Source organism: Megalobrama amblycephala, linkage group LG2 (genome assembly GCF_018812025.1).
Source record: "Megalobrama amblycephala isolate DHTTF-2021 linkage group LG2, ASM1881202v1, whole genome shotgun sequence".
Classification (NCBI taxonomy): domain Eukaryota; kingdom Metazoa; phylum Chordata; class Actinopteri; order Cypriniformes; family Xenocyprididae; genus Megalobrama; species Megalobrama amblycephala.
Genome location: NC_063045.1, coordinates 50,249,036 through 50,268,380, shown reverse-complemented (window position 1 = coordinate 50,268,380; position 19,345 = coordinate 50,249,036). Strand labels below are relative to the sequence as shown.

Below are 19,345 nucleotides of genomic sequence, written 5' to 3'. Positions count from 1 at the left end.
GGTGCGCGCTGTGATTGGGTGACGTTGGAACCTGACGTGTCTGTGACAGTAGTCCCCCCCCCCCCACGGCCCGCTCCAGAGGGCCGAGGACCCCGACGCCGTGGTGGTCGTCCTCTTCCCGCGGTGCCGGTCACTCAGGGTACTCGTACGCAGCTCCGTCCTCTAGGATGAGTGGAAGGGGGGGTTCGGCGGGAGCCACGTCAGGTCCTGTGGGAAGAACAGAGGGATGGTGAGCTTTGAGGAGTGACACATGGAAAGTGGGGTGTATACGATACCCAGGTGGAAGACGGAGTTGGTAGGTGACTGGGTTGACCTGCTTGACGATGGGGAATGGGCCAATGAACCTGGGACTCAGCTTTCTGCAGGGCAGACGCAGTCTGATGTCGCGAGTTAGATAGCCAGACCATCTGACCAGGCTGGAAGACTGGGGTGTCAGAACGTCGGAGGATCGGCTACCATCCTGCGTCTGCGCAGGGCTCGTTGCAGCTGATGGTGAGCTGAGTCCCATACCCTCTCGCTCTCTCGGAACCAGTAATCCACTGCTGGAACGTTGGAGGGTTCCCCATCCCAGGGGAACAGTGGGGGTTGGTAACCGAGTACGCATTGGAACGGTGTAAGCCCTGTAGTAGACTGGCGGAGAGAGTTTTGGGCGTACTCGGCCCAACCCAGGAACTGGTTCCAAGAGTCCTGGTGGTCATGACAGAAGGTACGGAGGAAGCGGCCAATCTCCTGTACCTTCCTCTCCATCTGCCCGTTCGACTGGGGGTGGTATCCAGAAGTCAGGCTAACGGCCACACCTAGGAGGGAGTAGAAGGACTTCCATACTCTGGATATGAACTGAGGCCCTCGGTCGGAGACAATATCCTCTGGAATTCCGAAGTATCTGAAAACTTGGTTAAAGAGTAGCTCGGCCATAGCAGTGGGCAGTCCAGGAAGTGGAATTAAACGGCATGACTTTGAGAAGCGGTCAACAACAACTAGGATGGTGGTGTTTCCTTCGGAGACAGGGAGATCAGTAATGAAGTCCACTCCTAGGTGTGACCATGGGCGATCAGGAACGGGCAGCGGAAGGAGTTTCCCAGCTGGCAGATGACGAGGAGACTTGGAGATGGCACACTCCCTACAGCCCTGCACGTACCTTCTGACATCTGCTGCCATCCCTGGCCACCAGAAGCATTCTTTTAGCAACGAGAGGGTCTCATTGACCCCCGGGTGACCAGTGCCAAGTGACGTGTGAGCCGAGTGAATGGTGGGAGTGCGTCGTGTCCGTGGGAGGTAGAGCAAGCCAGGTGGACAGCCCGGCGGAGGGTTCGTGGAGGCATTGGAGGAGGGAATGGTCTCTTCTGACCAGGAGATGGGGTTTACGATGAGTGAGCTGGGTATGATGGGTTCTGGTTCCTTGGTTTTTTCCTCCAGAGCATGTAGGCGGGAAAGAGCGTCTGCCTTCACATTCTTAGTACCAGGGCGGAAGGAGATAGTATAGTTGAAGCGGGAGAAGAACATGGCCCAGCGAGCTTGTCGAGGATTTAATCTCTTTGCTGAACGGAGGTATTCCAGGTTTTTGTGATCCGTCAGTACCAGGAACGCGTGTTTGGCTCCCTCCAGCCAATGCCTCCACTCTTCCAAGGCAAGCTTGATAGCAAGAAGTTCCCTGTCACCGATGGAGTAGTTGACTTCCGCCGGGCTGAGCTTGCGGGAGAAGAAGGCGCATGGATGGAGTCTACTTGGTGAAGGCTTCCTTGAGCTGGTTGAAGGCGTTGGTGGCCACCGGGGTCCAGGACAGAGACTTGGGTTTATTGCGGAGCAGGCTGGTGAGTGGGATGGGCGATGGAACTGTAACCTGTAGATACACGCTGGAGCTTTGAGATCGCTGGAGAACTTGGGAGCTGACGGGGACACACTCACACAGCAGACGAGGCACACAGAAGGAAGGGACACGCTGGAGACAGGTGAGTATACGAAGAGGAGTCCTTGAGGTAAGCATAGCATTGAGGGTATGCGAACGAGACCGGACGTGGAGTGCTGTGTGCGTGTGTGTTTTATGGTGCTGTTGATGAGATGAGTGATGAGGTGCAGGTGGCGGTGATCAGTACTCTGGAGAAGGTGCGCGCTGTGATTGGGTGACGTTGGAACCTGACGTGTCTGTGACAACCGGTTGGCCCTAATGACTTTATTATATATTATATATGTATTTAGGCGATTTTTAATGTCATACAGTAACTCAGCATTTGTTGAGATGAAGTGTGCCATTAGTTTTCACCTGGCGGATGATAAAAACAGTCAAATAAGTTTGGAACCGAGCCATATCTAGGGACCAGAATATCATAGAGACATGAGGATGGGCTATTTTAACTTGGGCCAGTAAGCAATCACCTAGCAACCCCTCAAAGCACACTAGCAACCAACCAAAACACCCAAATCAAAGACTCAATATACTTTATAATGACTTCCAGGAATGCAGTAAAATTTTGGCAGTCAATAAAACAAAATAAAATAAAAAATGTAAAAATTATAGTTTTTAGAATAACAAATTCAATTTAAATTAGCTTTTTTCTAATGTGCGATAATTCAGTTGATAAAATACAACACATATTTGCATAAACCATGTATTATACAGTGGGGAAATCATAATAATAAAATCAAATAATCTAAAAAAAAAAATTAATAAAGATATTTTTTTTCTCAATTTATGGGGATGATATTAGATGAAATTAGATTTTAATTCATGTTTATGTGAAGACAATCTTCACATAAACTTTTTTTCCACTGGCCCTTGCAAAAAAAAAAAAAAAAAAAAAGTTATTCTTTCCATTGTTTTTTCCAATTCCCAATAACAATTTTTACACCACAACAAAAACTATTATCCTAACTAATAAAGTTCAAACATTAAGACAAGTATGTAAATTAAATACAGATTAATCCTTATTAAATCTACTAAAGTTATACAATCAAGACCAGTGAGTGATTTTCTCTTTTTCTTTTGTTCTTTGAAGAACATTAATGACACAGTCTGCAGCAGGTATATTAGGCTGCTGTCACTTTGAGACCTGACTCATATGATGCGGATGTGACACACATCCGTATAAAATTCACATTTATAAGGTGTTTGAACACAGATGTGTCCACAGTGTGTGTAAAAAAAAACAGCCTATAATGGTAAAAATCCACCCACTTCTTTTTCCATAAATCATAAACAGTCTCTCGAAATGAGTGGTTCCAGAAGGCCCACTCATGACTTGTGACGATCTGCTTATTAGCATAGATACCACCCTGAGAGAGCCGCAGCAGTCCACTATTTCTGTTTCCTCACTTTAGCAGCTGGAGATATACAAGGTCTGTGCCAAAAATAAAATAAAATAAATAAATAAATAAAAATTAATAATAATAATAAACATTACAAATGTTCTGTTATTGGATGTACCAACGAACATAAGAGTCTCCATAGTCTCTCGGCATTTGAGCCACTGAGGACACCGTTGTTGAATTTCATTTATGAAGGAAATGTGCCAAAGTAAGTCGGTAAAGTGTTATATATTTGTGCAAATCATTTTACGCCGTACTGCTTCACAAACAGGGATCAATTCAACACTGGATTTACACAAAAGATTAACATGACGGTACATGCTAGTCCAGGGGTAGGCAACGTCAGTCCTAGAACCACTTGTACTGCAGAGTTTAGCTCCAACCCTGAAAAAAAAAAAAAAACTCAACGGCCTATAGTCTTAGTAATCCTGATGACCTTGATTAGCTTATTCAGGCATGTTTAATTAGGGTTAGAGATAAACTTTGCAGGACAGCGGCTCTCTAGGACCGACGTTGCCTACCCTGTGCTAGTCGATGAGTTGAATCAACTCCACAATAACTACATAAAATTATCCACTAAACATTCAGAAATGTCCAGTCAGTGTCCAACTCCAGTTCAAACAATGTAAGGCTGAACACCGCTACTGACAATTTCGCTGCGTGAGATTCTGCAGTTTTGTTGTTGTTGGGTATCTCAAGCACGAGCTGTTAAAGCTTCACCCACTTCTGGAAAGGAGGCCGGGAGCAGCAGCTTATTTGCATGTAAAGGGACACACACAAAAAGGGCGTGTTTTTGCTCACACACATAGGGGCAAATTTGACAAGCTATAATAAATGATCTGTGGGGTATTTTGAGCTGAAACTTCACAGAGGCATTCTGGGGACATCAGAGACTTATATTACATCTTGTGAAAAGGGGAATATGTCCCCTTTAAATCAGCAGTGGTGTAATGTAACAAAGTAATAATACTTCGTTACAGTACTTAAGTATTTTTTGGGAGAATCTGTACTTTACTTAAGTTTATATTTCTGTCACCTTTTACTTTTACTCCACTACATTTCCTAAATAAAATGCATACTTTTACTCCAATACATTTTCCCAAAGCATTTTCGTTACGTACTACAAAAATAAAGTCAGAGGAACACAGACTGCAAGCAAGCAACTGTATATTCTTTCCGTAAGTAGAATAGGGAAGGCGTAGGAAATACAGCATACGCTTTTTGAAGAATACGAAAATGTGGTTTTGGCGGAAGCACGTGCAAGGCAATCATTTGTGTTTATAAAGCATATACAGTTGTATTTTTTTCGAAAATGACCGATCGTTTCTCTAGATAAGACCCTTATTCCTTGTCTGGTATCGTTTAAAGCCCTTTGAAGCTGCACTGAAACTGTAATTTTGACCTTCAACCGTCTGGAGGCCATTGAAGTCCTCTATAAGGAGGATAATCCTGGAATGTTTTCATCAAAAACCTTAATTTCTTTTCAACTGAAGAAAGAAAGACATGAACATGAAAGTGGACTAATCCTTTAAGTACGTTTAATATATAAAAAAAAATACTTTTCGTACTTAAGAACAAAAAATATCACATACTTTAAAACTTTTACTTAAGTAATATTCTAAACAGTGACTTTAACTTCTACCAAAGTCATTTTCTGGTAAGATATCTATACTTTTACTCAAGTATGGTTTTCGAGTACTTTATACACCACTGGTACTGGCACATCTTAAAATGTGTTACATTTTCCACTAAATTTTCATACTTAAGTTTCAAAAGTCAAGTCAAGTCACCTTTATTTATATAGCGCTTTTACAATACAGATTGTTTCAAAGCAGCTTTACAGTGATAACAGGAACATTATTAATATACTCTAACTCTACTCTCTAATTCTATAGTGCATTTAATCTATATATATTCATCTATATAATATTGTTGAATAGTAGGTGTTCGCAACTAAGCAAGCCAAAGGCGAAAGTGGCAAGGAACCCAAATTCCATCAGGTGACAGAATGAAGAAAAAAACTTGGGAGAAACCAGGCTCAGTCAGGGGGCCAGTTCTCTTCTGGCCAACAAACGAAAGCTGTAAGATTATGATTCAGGCGGCGTAACAATTCAGAAGTCAGATTGGGATCGGAGCCAATCTTGGAGCATTCAAAATATTGAATCCAGTTCCATCTAGTTGAAAACACCCATTTTATATTCATAATAGGTTTATAAAGCAGACGACAAACCAGGGAGGCCCATATTAAGAGGAAAATAAACTCTTCTGATCCAATGGCAGATAGTAGTGGGGAAAACTATTTTAAAGATGTGCACTATTTAACACTTGTATGCGTGTGTGTCACTGATATACAGGAACAGACCCTGCATCTGTTAGCTGCTCATGTTTACCACTCTAACAAGGCACAGTAAGGAGGTAACATGAGCACTCTCTCTCTCTCTCTCTCTCACACACACACACACACACACACACACACACACACACACACACACAGACAGTCTGGGTCCAAACAGCAGTGTAGCCAGGCCGAAACACGAGAGCCAGTGTGAACAATGGCGTTATTCTGAGGGGAGCAGATGAGATGGCAGAAGGATGAAGGATGTAGTCAGAGATCCTGATTGGAGCTGATCAACAGAGACCGTGTGAACACAGACTGGGAACATGTTCAACTCACAAAATCTCTATTCATTCCCCCTCTCTTTCTACTTTTTATCTTTTTGTCTTGTTTTTATTATGTCACTCTGTCCACACAAAAGCCAGTAGGGGTGTCTGGCTAAGTAATGGTGTACCTCAGGGCTCAGTGCTGAGCCCTTTCTTTTTCTCTAAATACCCCTGAGTGGAAGTGTCATCACCACCAGAGGAAGCAAACATAAGAAAAAGCGTCATGCAGCGGGGTATCAGACCTCACCGCAAATGCCCGCCTTAACACATGAGCTTCAAACACAAACACATACACACACGCACAGTCTCAGTATACAGCCACATGCTTGCTGGTGCACACATAAGTCAAACAAGAGAGTCTTGTGTGTAGTGTAACTAATAAAATCACAATGATCATAAAAACAAATCAAGAATGATGAGAGACAGAAGGAGAGGGATGATATCAAGTGCTCTCTGCAATACTTGAATCTGAAAGAAACATAAGATAAAAGGAAGAGGAAACAGATGAAGTGAAAGGAAAACAGAAAGTAAAAGACCTGACAGAAAGTTGAAACAACAAAATGACAATAAAAGGAACTATAAAGAGAAAGACAACTAGCTTTTAGGGTGAGTCACTTTGCTGCAGAGTTTCTTACGACAGACGGAAAACCACTCTCGACAACAGTTTGCAATGCCAACTTACAATGTTTACGACACTGACAACTAGAGCATCGAAACAACACTTAATCACTTCAGCTTTATGGTCCTCCTCCTCTCCACACTTGACATGATGTATAAAGTCTTTTTTGCTTACCTCTGTGCTCCTCACTTTCTGTTCCTGCATGCTTCTGAGTGTGTATGTGTGTGTGTGTGTGTGTGTGTTTCAGTGAGTGTTCAATCGTACAGTAGAGAGGTGTTCATGTTCTGTGGACTGGCTTCCTTTTCTCTGGGCAGACTCGGAGACTGTGCACATCGGGTTTGTGTGTGTGTGTATGTGTGTGTGCGAGCATGCCAGAGATGTGGGGAGGCCCTGAATCACTTCCTCACCGCTGCATCCAGCACTCTGCGGCACTCAGCAAGACTACTGCAGGGAGCACAGCCAAGCAGCAACCAATAGAGGAAGGGCCACCGAGCCCACACGGAAAAAAGTGTACTGTAACACGGTTACCGCTCAGGAAGCCGACAGCTGACAGGTACAACAACAAGAGATTTTTCCAGCTTAAATGACTCTCAAATCAAGTGAACAGTTTAGTAATTACATAGTAAATAGTAATAATCACTATTATTATATATTATATATATATATATTTTAATCAGAGGTGTCAAGTAACGAAGTACAAATACTTTGTTACCTTACTTAAGTAGAAATATTGGGTATCTATACTTTACTGGAGTAATTATTTTTCAGCCGACTTTTTACTTCTACTCCTTACATTTTCACACAATTATGTTGTATTAGGTTGTATGAGAAGTATAAACATATACCATTCCGACACCCTATTGGTTGTACGCAATCCATCGCACCTGCACATGACACAAATCATGTCACACTCCAGCAAGGAGGACATAGCCAGTGTTGGAGTCATTACTCAAAAAAGATTATTTCTTAAAAGTTATTATTTCTCCACAACTGTCTCATTTATCAAACGGTGCTTTCTCTTCGCCCATCGCAAATTAAGCTACAGTAGGTTCTTTGGTAGAGAGACATTTGAATAAATTAGCGTTTGCGATTGACAACGCGATTGACAATGTTGTGATAAGTAGGCTATACTAACTTTGTAACTCGTAAACCCCCAACACTGGACATAGCAGACATTTGTAGCCAAGTACGAAGACTCAAGGAGAGAACTCGAGCGAAATGTTCCAACCAAGCACCAGGGAGGAGGTTGGTAGAAACAGGTAGCCTAGTGCAATGCAAATTTTTCAACATTAACATTTTAATATAACATTATAGTCATTATGGCCTTTAGAAAAATGTTTTTTTGAGGAGGTGGGGTAGTGCACAGTAGGCCCCTGTGGCGCGGCCTAAGCTTTTGTCCTTAATGGCATTTTTTTCCTTACATTACTTTTACTTTTATACTTTAAGTAGTTTTGAAACCAGTACTTTTACACTTTTACTTGAGTAAAAAGCTTGAGTTGATACTTCAACTTCTACAGAAGTCTTTTTAAACCCTAGTACCAATACTTCTACCTGAGTAATGAATGTGAATACTTTTGACACCAGTGATTTTAATAAACCTCGAACTCTATTATTAGAGTTTGGCGAATAAGTCAAATTCACTGTTGTGCTACAAACATGAATGATGCTTCAGATAACATGGTCTGTTAAGAAAAAGTGTACTGTTAATTTTTGAAGTAATCAGACTTATGGTTTTCACTTGGATGAAAAAATTAAAAAAATTCTGTAACACTTTGCAATAAGGTTCCATTTGTTAACATCAGTTAACTACATTAGTTAACCAGAGATTCAACAGTCTTAAGGGCCATTCACACAAAACACATTTTTGCATTCCACTATGCAACTTGTCCCTTGATTCAGGGTTTTTGTTTGTTTGTTTTTTGTAAATAAATAAATAAATAAATAAAAAAATTTAAAAATCGTTGTTTAAAAAAAAGGGTATCGAAACCTTTCAGTTATTTTTCCATTCCACTTAAATGCAAAAACCCAATTAATTTCTAGGGTTTTCTACATTTCAGAGCTTGTGAAAGACGCTCGGGACAGTAGATGGACCTGTCACTGTCCCGATCGGGCCAGTACTGAATCTTCACAAAAGTCTTGCAAAAAGCAGCGCGCACACATCTCAAACAGCGCACAAATATGCCACGGAATTTAGTCTTCTTTTACTTATTTTTGTGCTTCAGTAGATAAATGTCTATGGTTTTGCATAAAAGGACTTCATCTTAATAGAGTTTATTGCTGTTTCTAAATCATGTTACTTTCTACCGGGTGTCTGTTAGATCACAACACTGGAGAATAGAGCGCTATGAAGCATTCTTCACACACACAGTAACTGAATTTTAAAAGTGTTAAAAGAAAATGCTCAAACTGCTGCATAGGAGCGCTGCACACTGTGACTCTGTTGCTTCAAGAGCATCATTCTGCACACAGGAAGCGCATAAGCACTTTGTGCCGCTCTGTATTGGAGCCTTTCATATTATAACACTTTTGCACAATGAAAGAATATTAATAGCCTATCTTGTTCTGTCCTACCGATAATATGCTGTTGCTTCATTAAAAAGCTGTGCTATGCATATAAAAGAAATGGCTTTTAATTTTATTTTTTTCCCTTGTTTATCAGTTTTTTGACATTACATATTTTAGCACAGAAATCTAAAATACTTCCTTGACTGTGGTGATGTCATAAGCCGTCATTAGATTACTGTGTGAATTTTTAATTTGTGGATGTCCCAATCAGGGTGCAGGATGTGAAATTTTGAAATAAATGTTTATGTTATATATTTTGGTTGCAGTTGTGAGTTAATTAAAATGTGTAAAATAGGCACTTAATATCATAATATCGAAATTCTGATCAATATACCCCTGAATCGAATCGTATTGAAATCATATCGCAGAACTTTTTGATATGATAAAACTTTATGGCTATGATAATCGATATTGTATCGAATTATGATGAACTGTCCGATTTACACCCCTAATAGAGACTTGATGTTGGGTTCTTTCTGACTTAAGGCTAAGTGAGAAAACAGCTGGAAATCACCCAGGACACCCTAGTAACAACAAAGCAATGAACTGGCAACAACCCTGACATAATGGTGGCAACTTTTGCACAGGCAAAAACCACTTACATTTTCCTTAGAATATTTAAGAATCTATACTACACTGGTTAACTATAATGGGCTATTTGTGTGAGTGTTTGCTAGCAAAGCCTGACAGGAACAAGCTGAGCTTGTGTGATTAATGTGTATGCGATACAGTGACAGACAGCCGTGAATATGTGCGTGAGAGTTAAAACTGCAGCAGGTTTAATGAAGCTGTAGTGGGCGGTGGTGACTCTGCCTGCACTAATGAGAACACACGGAAACCACACACATATATGCAATGAACAAACACATGCACAAGAGAACACAAGCTTGTCCGCTTCTAAGAAAGCACCAGGGGAACAGGCAAGAATTCCACAACGCACAACAAAGACATCAAACATCAACACCACTGTTTGACTGCTAGTTAAAGCCAGATGAAACCCAGAATAAAGCTACCATGACCAAAACCTTTAATCCACAACACTGAATCCAGTAAAATATAAATATATGCAAAGTTATCAGGAGCTGACTATATAAAAAAAAATCTCATTCAAATTCTTGTCACAAAATGGACATAACTGTTATCTTCAGAAAGAAACAAACAATTCACCAAATTGTTCTAGCCCACACTGCAGGTACAGGATGGAGATATGTCCATAACTCTCAGCAAGCGTTACTGCATTCATCAACAGAATTGAATAAGATTTCCTTGTGAAATATTCATGACTGTATGACTCAAAGCTTGCTCAACATTTTTAGCAGATGGGTCAGTACTGTCTGAGTACCTCTTTTTCCCAGTCTGAATTCACAGGCCGGAAAGCCCTATGGTCCCCGGCTGCACACACACACAACGGTTGGAAAAGCTACTATGTAGAGCAATACTGTGCACAATGTGTTCGGACAGAGTGTTTCCTTTATGTGAGAGGGTAAAGAACTAAATCTAGCTCTATTCCTGGCTCAGACTATCATTATCTTGAAGAGAGGATATGCAGCATGTTAATTGCCATCAGCTGGCTCTTCAACCCAAATATAAATTCTAAAACAGTGAATAAGAGAGGTCAAATCTTTTTGCTCATAAACTTACTCTATGGGCCCGTCCACACAGAGACGAGTTTAGCTGTATACTCAAAAATTTTGTATCGGATAGGTGTTTCGTCCAGACGGATCCAGCGTTTTCAGAAGGTGAAACCGCTATTTTTTTAAACTGGTCCCAGAGTGGATAAATCTGAAAACGACGCCCTTGCATTTTCGTGTGTACAGCCAATCTGTATATTTTGTGAAACGATGATGTTATCACCTCACATGTTGACCCTAGTCAGACACCACTAACTGCACAAAACAGTAACAACAACAACAATAGCGGACTACATGCTTGTGTTCTTTCCGCAGAAGCAACAGAGCCTAGTAGCTTAACTAAAATAAAGATTTATTTCTAAGCTTTACTAAAGTTTGTAAATAGCGCACAAGGTTTATGCGCATACTCCAAGTCTTATTCTCCATTTTTAGTGTATCCCTGTGGCAGAATTACAGCGCCACATACTGATCTGGCATGTATACTACATCGTTTTTAGTCTGTTTCAGTGGTTTCGTGTGTACGCAGATATTTTTTGAGACGAGGAAAAAAAAAGATTGGATAGCAAAAGCTCTGGCTTCGTATGGATGTAGCCTAAGTTTTATTTTATTTATTTATTGCATTGAATGGAACACTTGCCCTGTAGTCAATGAGAAGAACATATTTCTGTATTTAAAAAAAAAAGCACAAATGACTTTACAAATGAAAGCCAGTGCTTTTGATGACTCAACTCAAGAAGAAAGGATGGTAAACTAAAGTAGTCTTTGAGCACAATTCACAGTAAAGAAAAGTCCAAAGAAAATATCAACCAAGTGGTTCCAATGGACGTCATTGTTATTCGTTTTAGTGAATTAATTTGTTCAGACCGTTCATGTAAATACAGTCAAAACAGTAATATTGTGAAATATTACTGCAATTAAAAAAAAAATGTTCAATCATTCTAGCTTCTAGCTCAAGTTTAGCTTCTACTGCTAAATTAGGTCCACTGATTCATGATGCTCCAGAAGAAGCAATAAGGTTGTGTGTAGCAGTACTGACGTGGGAGAGAGTATTGGGTAATGTTACTGGCCTAAACACTGCTGGCCTTTAGTTCTGAGATGCCCACTGGCATAGACAGATCAAGTGTGTTATTATACAGCCCACTGATGCCAGAGAGAAAAAGACAGAAAGAGCTCAGTTTCACTCCTCTACACACATCCACCCCCATACATACTCTCACATGCAGGCTTCTACACACACTGGCATTAATCTCTTCCCACACATACACAGCCCCTCACACTCCCACACACACACACTTGCATTCAATCACATACTGCAAAATTATTACTATAAATTCTAAAGAACCAAATCATCCATATGGTTTCTGGCTTCACATGCACACTTCCTCTCTTTTCATCACCAGCATGTCCACCCCTGCATCCTCGGCATCATGTTTACTGTCAGCTTGATGCACGAGAACACAGCTTCCCTCAGATAAATCCATTACAAGCTGCAGAGGAAAGCAGAACACCACCTCCTCCAGACAAGTAGCAATTTTCCAACATTAGAAACTAGTCCCAAACGAAATCTTCTCTATATGCATGTCTACAAAGAATAGAGAACAGCCAAGGTATATCTGAACTGGTCACCTGTGTTTCAGAGAATCTTTCTCTAGTCTTCAACAAAGTGGAGATGACTGCCCCACCTTGCATTATCAGGGCACTTCCTGCTCTGTCAGCAGAGGGAGGTGGGGGAAATGAGGCTGACAGGTGCAGTAACAGCAAATTAAACACCTCTTAGTCCTCAGTAGCCAAACTCTAGATAGAAAACTGCAGCAAAAAATGAGTTGGACAGATAGACATAATTATTAAGATATTAACCATACTTAAACCATACTTGGGTTAGTTCACCCAAAAATGAAATTTCTGTCATTAAGTACTCACCCTCACGTCGTTCCACACCCGTAAGACCTTCGTTCATCTTCAGAACACAAATTAAGATATTTTTGATTAAATCCATTTTTTTTTTTTTATCCCCCACAAAAAAGCAACGTAATTACTGTCATTCAAGGTTCTGAAAGATATTAAAGACATTGTTAAAATAGTCAAAACTACAGTGGTTCAACCTTAATGTTAACCCCAGAACACACCAAGCCGACGGTTGGCAGTTTTTGTTCGTCGGCCGACTAAGTTTTCTCAGTGTGTTCCGCATCGTCGGCTGAAGTTGGTCCTCGTCAGCTTTTTTTCAGCCAATGCGACATGTAGAATCGTCATCGGAGCTCGTCGGTCAGTTGGGTCATCTGATCATTCTGATTGGCTGTACAGCTACTGCTACCAGCTCGTATGGAAAGGCATTTCTTCTTACGCAGATGCAGAACGGACGTGCTACTTGGCCGTCGGATGTCGAGCGTCGGTTTGGTGTGTCAGGGCAACTTTGGACCCAGACACTGCCGACGTGAGCCAACCCCGCAGTCTGCTTTCATCGGCGCTAGTTCTTCGGCATCAACATGGTGTGTTCCGGGCTTTATGAAGCGACAAGAATACTTTTTATGTGCAAAAAACAAAAATAAACAAAAATAAGTTTTTGCGCACAAAAAGTATTCTCGTCGCTTCATAACATTAGATTAAAGATTAAGATTAAACCACTGTAGTCACGTTGACTATTTTAACAATGTTTTTACTACTTTTCTGGACCTTGAATGTGGTCATTTCATTGCTTTCTATTGAGGATTAAAAAAAAAAAAACTCTTGGATTTCATCAAAAATATCTTAATTTGTGTTCCGAATAAGAACAAAGGTCTTACGGGTTTGGAACGACATGAGTGTTAGTAATTAACGACAGAAATGTAATTTTTGGGAGAACTAACTCTTTAAATATACCAAATAAACACATGCACACACATGTACACACACACACACACACACACATGTATATATATATATATATATATTATGATTAATAAATTATGCAAATGTACATGATAGAGAGTGACATCGAGAAAGTCCTACGAATCTTTAGACTTTGTACAAGACTACAAGTACACAGATATACTAGTCTACACTTTAATCTTTGGAGAGATTTTAAGAGAGAGCGCTCTTTCATCATAATTTTAAGCATTTCTTACTGGTACTACAGCTGTCAAAAAACCTCCAATGCTTTTAGATAGACCTCCTCTATTACTTCTAGAAAATCACAGCACAAAACAATTTATGTAAAAATCAAGCAGCTCTGCCAAGCTTGATAGAAATATATTCCGGTGTGGTAATTCACAGATGCCAAAACCACCTGTGCAGCCACACCGCACAATCGTATAGCTCCATGTGACACTCACACATGTAGAGTAGTACACACAAAAGTTCACATTCACAGCATGGTCTTACCTTCACATTGGACCTCAGTGCACAATAACATGCAAAAAACATTGCAGGTATTGTGTGGCATATGGATTGGTGTGGCAGCAAAGCTTCTTAAGGAAAGGAAATCAAGATGAGGAAGAAGAGAGTCAGAAGCGGATCACATCCCTCGGTATGCGCTCCCAGCAGAGCATTGCGGCGGGTTGCCGTATCGGTCTCTCTGGGCTAGGGATTCATATGCACACATGGGCATCAGGCATGCAGGGAGAAATACGCTACGCTTTGTTGCTGGATGAGGCATTTCAGCTGACAGCAGTAGCAAAGGCACACCACCGAATGGGGATTCTCTCTTTCTGTCTTTTCTCTCTCCATCTCCCTCTCTCCCTCTCTCTCTTTAATACAGCAAAAAGAAGAGGCAGGAACTGAGAGAGGGTGAAGATTTTGGAGGTTACTTGATACTATAACTGCACCGGATTTAATACGCACATACTGTATAAACAGTAGCAGGTAGAACATATAAGGCATGGCGGTATTTATTTTAATAATTTCCACTTGTGCACAGACACCCTGTGTTGTTATATAACACCCCTCAAGACTTACTCTCTACAGTGGAACAGTGCATTTATTAGGCCAGCTGTAAGCAGCGGGTCTGTCATTTAAACCACAATCTAGAATACAGTATGCTTTTGAGGAATGTTTGTGGTATGATTTGATCCACATTTGAATATGTCAAAACACAATGCATCCAATGAGATTACCCACTGGGTATTGGGAAATGCATAGACCTTGTATGGCATTAGAATGCAAATCAGAAATTAACTTTAACAGCGGGATCATAAAAATAACTTGCATCCTGTTTTTCAAGTGACAAAGCGCATTGAAAAATACACATTAAAGTTGCACTTCAATTTGACACATGATTAAACACAGATTAAGGGTGCAGATTCTTGACATTTGGATCTGAGGTAAATATCTGCAAGGCATGTACTGAACATCAGTTCCTCTGCTTTAAATGATAAAGCTCCACTGCACTGGTATATAACAAACACAAGAGGGCAGGAGTCTAACTCAGTATATTCAATTCGGCTCTCCATCTCTCTCTGCAGTGGTGGACACCTTAAAGAATATATAGGTATTACTAACTATCTCTGTCTGAGATACACAAAGAGTGCACAGCAGGATCTCAATTTCTTGTCACCATGTAAGCACTTTAAACACTTTGCTGTGAATGTGTTAATTCAGCTTAGAGCAGATGAGTCCCACTAAAGGTAAAATGAAATTAAAAGAGAGACACAGACTAATGACTCACAGTCCTTGAGAAGAATGAGTGTACTCAAACTAAATCACACCTCTCAAAACCACACACAAACACACACACACACACACACAAACACTTACACAGAAAGATCCAAAGAAACAAATAAATAATAATAGTTTATATATGCATTGATGAGTATGTTCAAGTGAGTGTATACATTCATCGAGGTTCATTTAAACGAGGTTGAGTAAATGATGACTGAATTTAAATGTTTGGTTGAACTTTATCTTGATTTTTTTTTTATCATTATGGAAATATGAAATTGAAAATAAATATATGGTCAGCTGATGTTTTATTAATATTTTTCTTAGAGAAGTTAATTTACTGAAGGCTACCAAGAAAGCTAGGTTACTAAGTTTATTAAATTAATTCACAATATGTGCACATTTATTATTAAAGTGGGGGGAGACAAATCAAGCAGGCACAGTAGCCCTGTATGACAGATGTATCACTTTTATTTTATTTTTCCTTTTTTTCATTCAAAATATTCACAAACTTGTTAACAATAGCCTATCATGAACTGTAGGCTGTATAGGCGTTGAGCACCCAGGGAAAAATATGAGATATTCTCCTCCTATTTCATTTTTATAGTTCACTTGAGGTTACTATGGCATTTTTCAACGACACATGTCGAGTGCACATCAATGTAATACATTAACGTGAGAGTGACTCAATGTAATGTGCAGCATGAATCTCTCCATAAAAATAGCGCACTTTCATATCTTTATGGACATTCTAACTGCATTCTATAGGCTATATCACGCAGTAAGTTGTTGCCCTGCATAAACTGTATGAAATGTCAGATGACCTACGTAGGTCTAGGGGTGGGGAAAGTGCGTTAAATGCGTTAAAAATTTTAACACATTATTTTTTTCCGTAATTAATTAATGTAATTAATGAGTTAAACTTACAGCCCTAATATGTGTGTGTGTGTTTGTGTATAAGCGTAGGGTTGTCGCGATAACCGCAATATTGTAATATTGTAATAAAATAATATATTGTAATATTGCTATGTCCTTCTTGTTTTACACTTCATGCATGCATACTGAATAATAAGTTAATGATATCAAGAGTAAAAAAAAATTCTGTCAACTGACTCTTTTTATTTTTACATAATTAAGACTCTGTATTCAATTGTGATTTGTACAGAGGCTCCCTAGATATGCACTAAATAAGCTTAAACACACAGCAAGTGAGAGAGAGATCGACTGAGTGCTTGCAATTACCTGCGTCTGTCCTTCTTCAGGTCAAGTCATATATCCGTGAAAAAAAAAAAAGCGAGAGTAAAGCGAAATCTTTGTCGTAGCATCTGGTCAAAGTTTAAGGGTATTTCCCATGAATGGAGTCAGCGCTGGTCAATGCATTGAATCAATGCCAATGGTCTCTATGAAGTGAAGCATCAGCTTCAGCATTACTCCGGCAAAGCATTGCTGGTCAGTTAAAGGGTTAGTTCACCCAAAAATGAAAATTCTGTCATTTATTACTTACCCTCATGCCGTTCCACACCCGTAAGACCTTCGTTAATCTTCAGAACACAAATGAAGATATTTTAGTTGAAATCCGATGGCTCCATGAGGCCTTCATAGGGAGCAATGACACTTCCTCTCTCAAGATCCATAAAAGTACTAAAAACATATTTAAATCAGTTTATTTGAGTACAGTGGTTCAATATTAATATTATAAAGCGACGAGAATATTTTTGGTGCGCCAAAAAAACTATATAACGACTTATTTAGTGATGGCTGATATCAAAACACTGCTTTAGGAAGCATCGGAGCACAAATGAATCAGTGTATCGAATCTGCTGTTCGGACCGCCAAAGTCACGTGATTTCAGCCGTTGGCAGTTTGACACGCGATCTGAATCATGATTCGATACACTGATTCATTTATGCTCCGATGCTTCCTAAAGCAGTGTTTTGAAATCGGCCATCACTAAATAAGTCGTTATTTTGTTTTTTTGGTGCACCAAAAATATTCTCGTCACCTTATAATATTAATATTGAACCTCTGTACTCACATGAACCGATTTAAATATGTTTTTAGTACCTTTATGGATCTTGAGAGAGGACATGTCATTGCTCCCTATGGAGGCCTCACTGAGCCATCGGATTTCAACTAAAATATCTTCATTTGTGTTCCGAAGATTAACGAAGGTCTTACGGGTGTGGAACGGCATGAGGGTAAGTAATAAATGACAGAATTTTCATTTTTGGGTGAACTAACCCTTTAAGCCTTATAAAGTGGAGCTTGAAGTTAAAATAGCTTCAACACCTTGTTTCATTAATGAATGAATCAGCATTTTTGAACGTATTAGTTGAATGAACGGTTTAAGGACTCAAAGACAGTCCCTTGCCGCCGCCTAGTGACATAACAATGTAACCTGCACTGACTAACAGCCTGTCTAGCATGTGCAGAGACAAGCAGTGAGGTCTCAGAAAGCCTCTGGTCCAGTCAGATTTGAGGATCGGAACTAACTGTTATACAATCAATAGCCCAACAAGCTTATTATCAGGTTTAAGTTCTGATATGTGGACCCTTATTTTTACATTCTGTTCTGTTTCCTTTAGTTCCTGTTTCCCCGCTCTGTTTAGTTTTGGTTTTAATTGGTTATTATTTCCTTGTTTGTTTCTATAGTTACATATTAGTTTCACATATGTCTAGTTTACTTTCCTTTGTTCTACCTCTGTTTATATAGCCCTGTGTTTCAGTTATTCTCTGTAAGTTCTCGTTTATGCATTGTGTGGTTTGCGTCATTTTCCTGCGTGTTCATTCAGAGTTTTTGGATTATTAATAAAGCCTGTTTTGTTTTTGAATCTCCATTTTTGTGACTGCTAACCACATAGTAACAGTTGTTTATATAGCAAAAAAAAAAAAAAAAAAATATATATATATATATATATATATATATATATATATATATATATATATATATATAAAATGATGATAATATCGCAATATTGAGCCACTCAAAATCACCGCAAGGGAAATTACTTTACCACGACAGCCCTATAATATGCTTGTATGTATATATGCATATGTATGTAAATCAGAGTGCCAGTTCAGAGCTGGGTGGTGTTGTGAGGCGCGGGCGAGTGCCAGCATGCAGTGGGAGGCATCGGAGATGCCTTGGAGAATATATTTTTGGTGCCAGCCTCCCTGTTACCAGGGAAACTAGTTGTTCTGTGGTTAGCAGCTTTACAGTATAGATGAGCTCACGAGAAAACGAGGGAGAGAAGGAAAGAAAAAGGGAGAGATTGAGGGGGTGATGAGAGAGGGAATGCTGAGGCTGAAGACTGAGGGGGTGGAGAAAGAGAGGAGGTGAGAGAAATAGCAGAGGCGACTGAATTCACAAATTAGCCACTGGGAACTGCAGCTTTAGCTACCAAAATAGCTTTTATGTGAGAGAGAACACCAGATACTCTGTCCGAGGCCAGTTTCAGAGGGGGTATAGAGACTTTTCAACTAAGAAAACTTCACTTCACTTGCTGTGACCTGACGTTCAGCCTTGGACAGAAATAGATGCAGAAAGACGCACTGGACAAAAAAGGGATGTATAAGCTAAAACCATGGACAGGACGAGAGAGACAAGCAGGGAAAGCTGCACTGAAGCCAAAACACTTTAACAAGCACAAATATATCTCCTCCCAGAGGCAGCTCCTGCTGAAGCAATGAGTCATACACTCTTGCTCATGCACATATACACATGCTCACTCATTCTCCTCCTTTAACACAGATACACATGTTAAAACAATTAAGGTCACATTAAAGGTGAAGGGTGTCCTTTTTACACCACTAGTGGTACCAAGCAGAATTGCAGAATTACACCTCCAGCCAACTATCATTAGTCTGAAAATGCTGAAGTGTATAATTTTATTGATGTTACTTTCTCATGTGCACTGAGTAAGTGTCTTTAAAA

General features: G+C 39.9%; 1 protein-coding gene across 26 annotated transcripts in view; it reads right to left on the bottom strand.

Annotated features, from left to right (window-relative positions):
• The window catches only part of dlg2 (discs, large homolog 2 (Drosophila)), a 269,422-nt gene that overhangs the window by 191,524 nt on the left and 58,553 nt on the right, over nt 1-19,345 (bottom strand). The window contains exon 1 of one of the 26 annotated variants that reach the window (XM_048180549.1): nt 14,137-16,160. The exons of 24 other annotated variants lie outside the window; for them this stretch is intronic. In XM_048180549.1, coding sequence (XP_048036506.1) covers nt 14,137-14,178 — 42 coding nt within the window. In that variant the 5' untranslated portion in view covers nt 14,179-16,160. Of the gene's footprint in view, nt 1-6,757; nt 6,997-14,136; nt 16,161-19,345 lie in introns of those variants that run through there. One more of the 26 variants, XM_048180561.1, reaches the window with a different exon arrangement.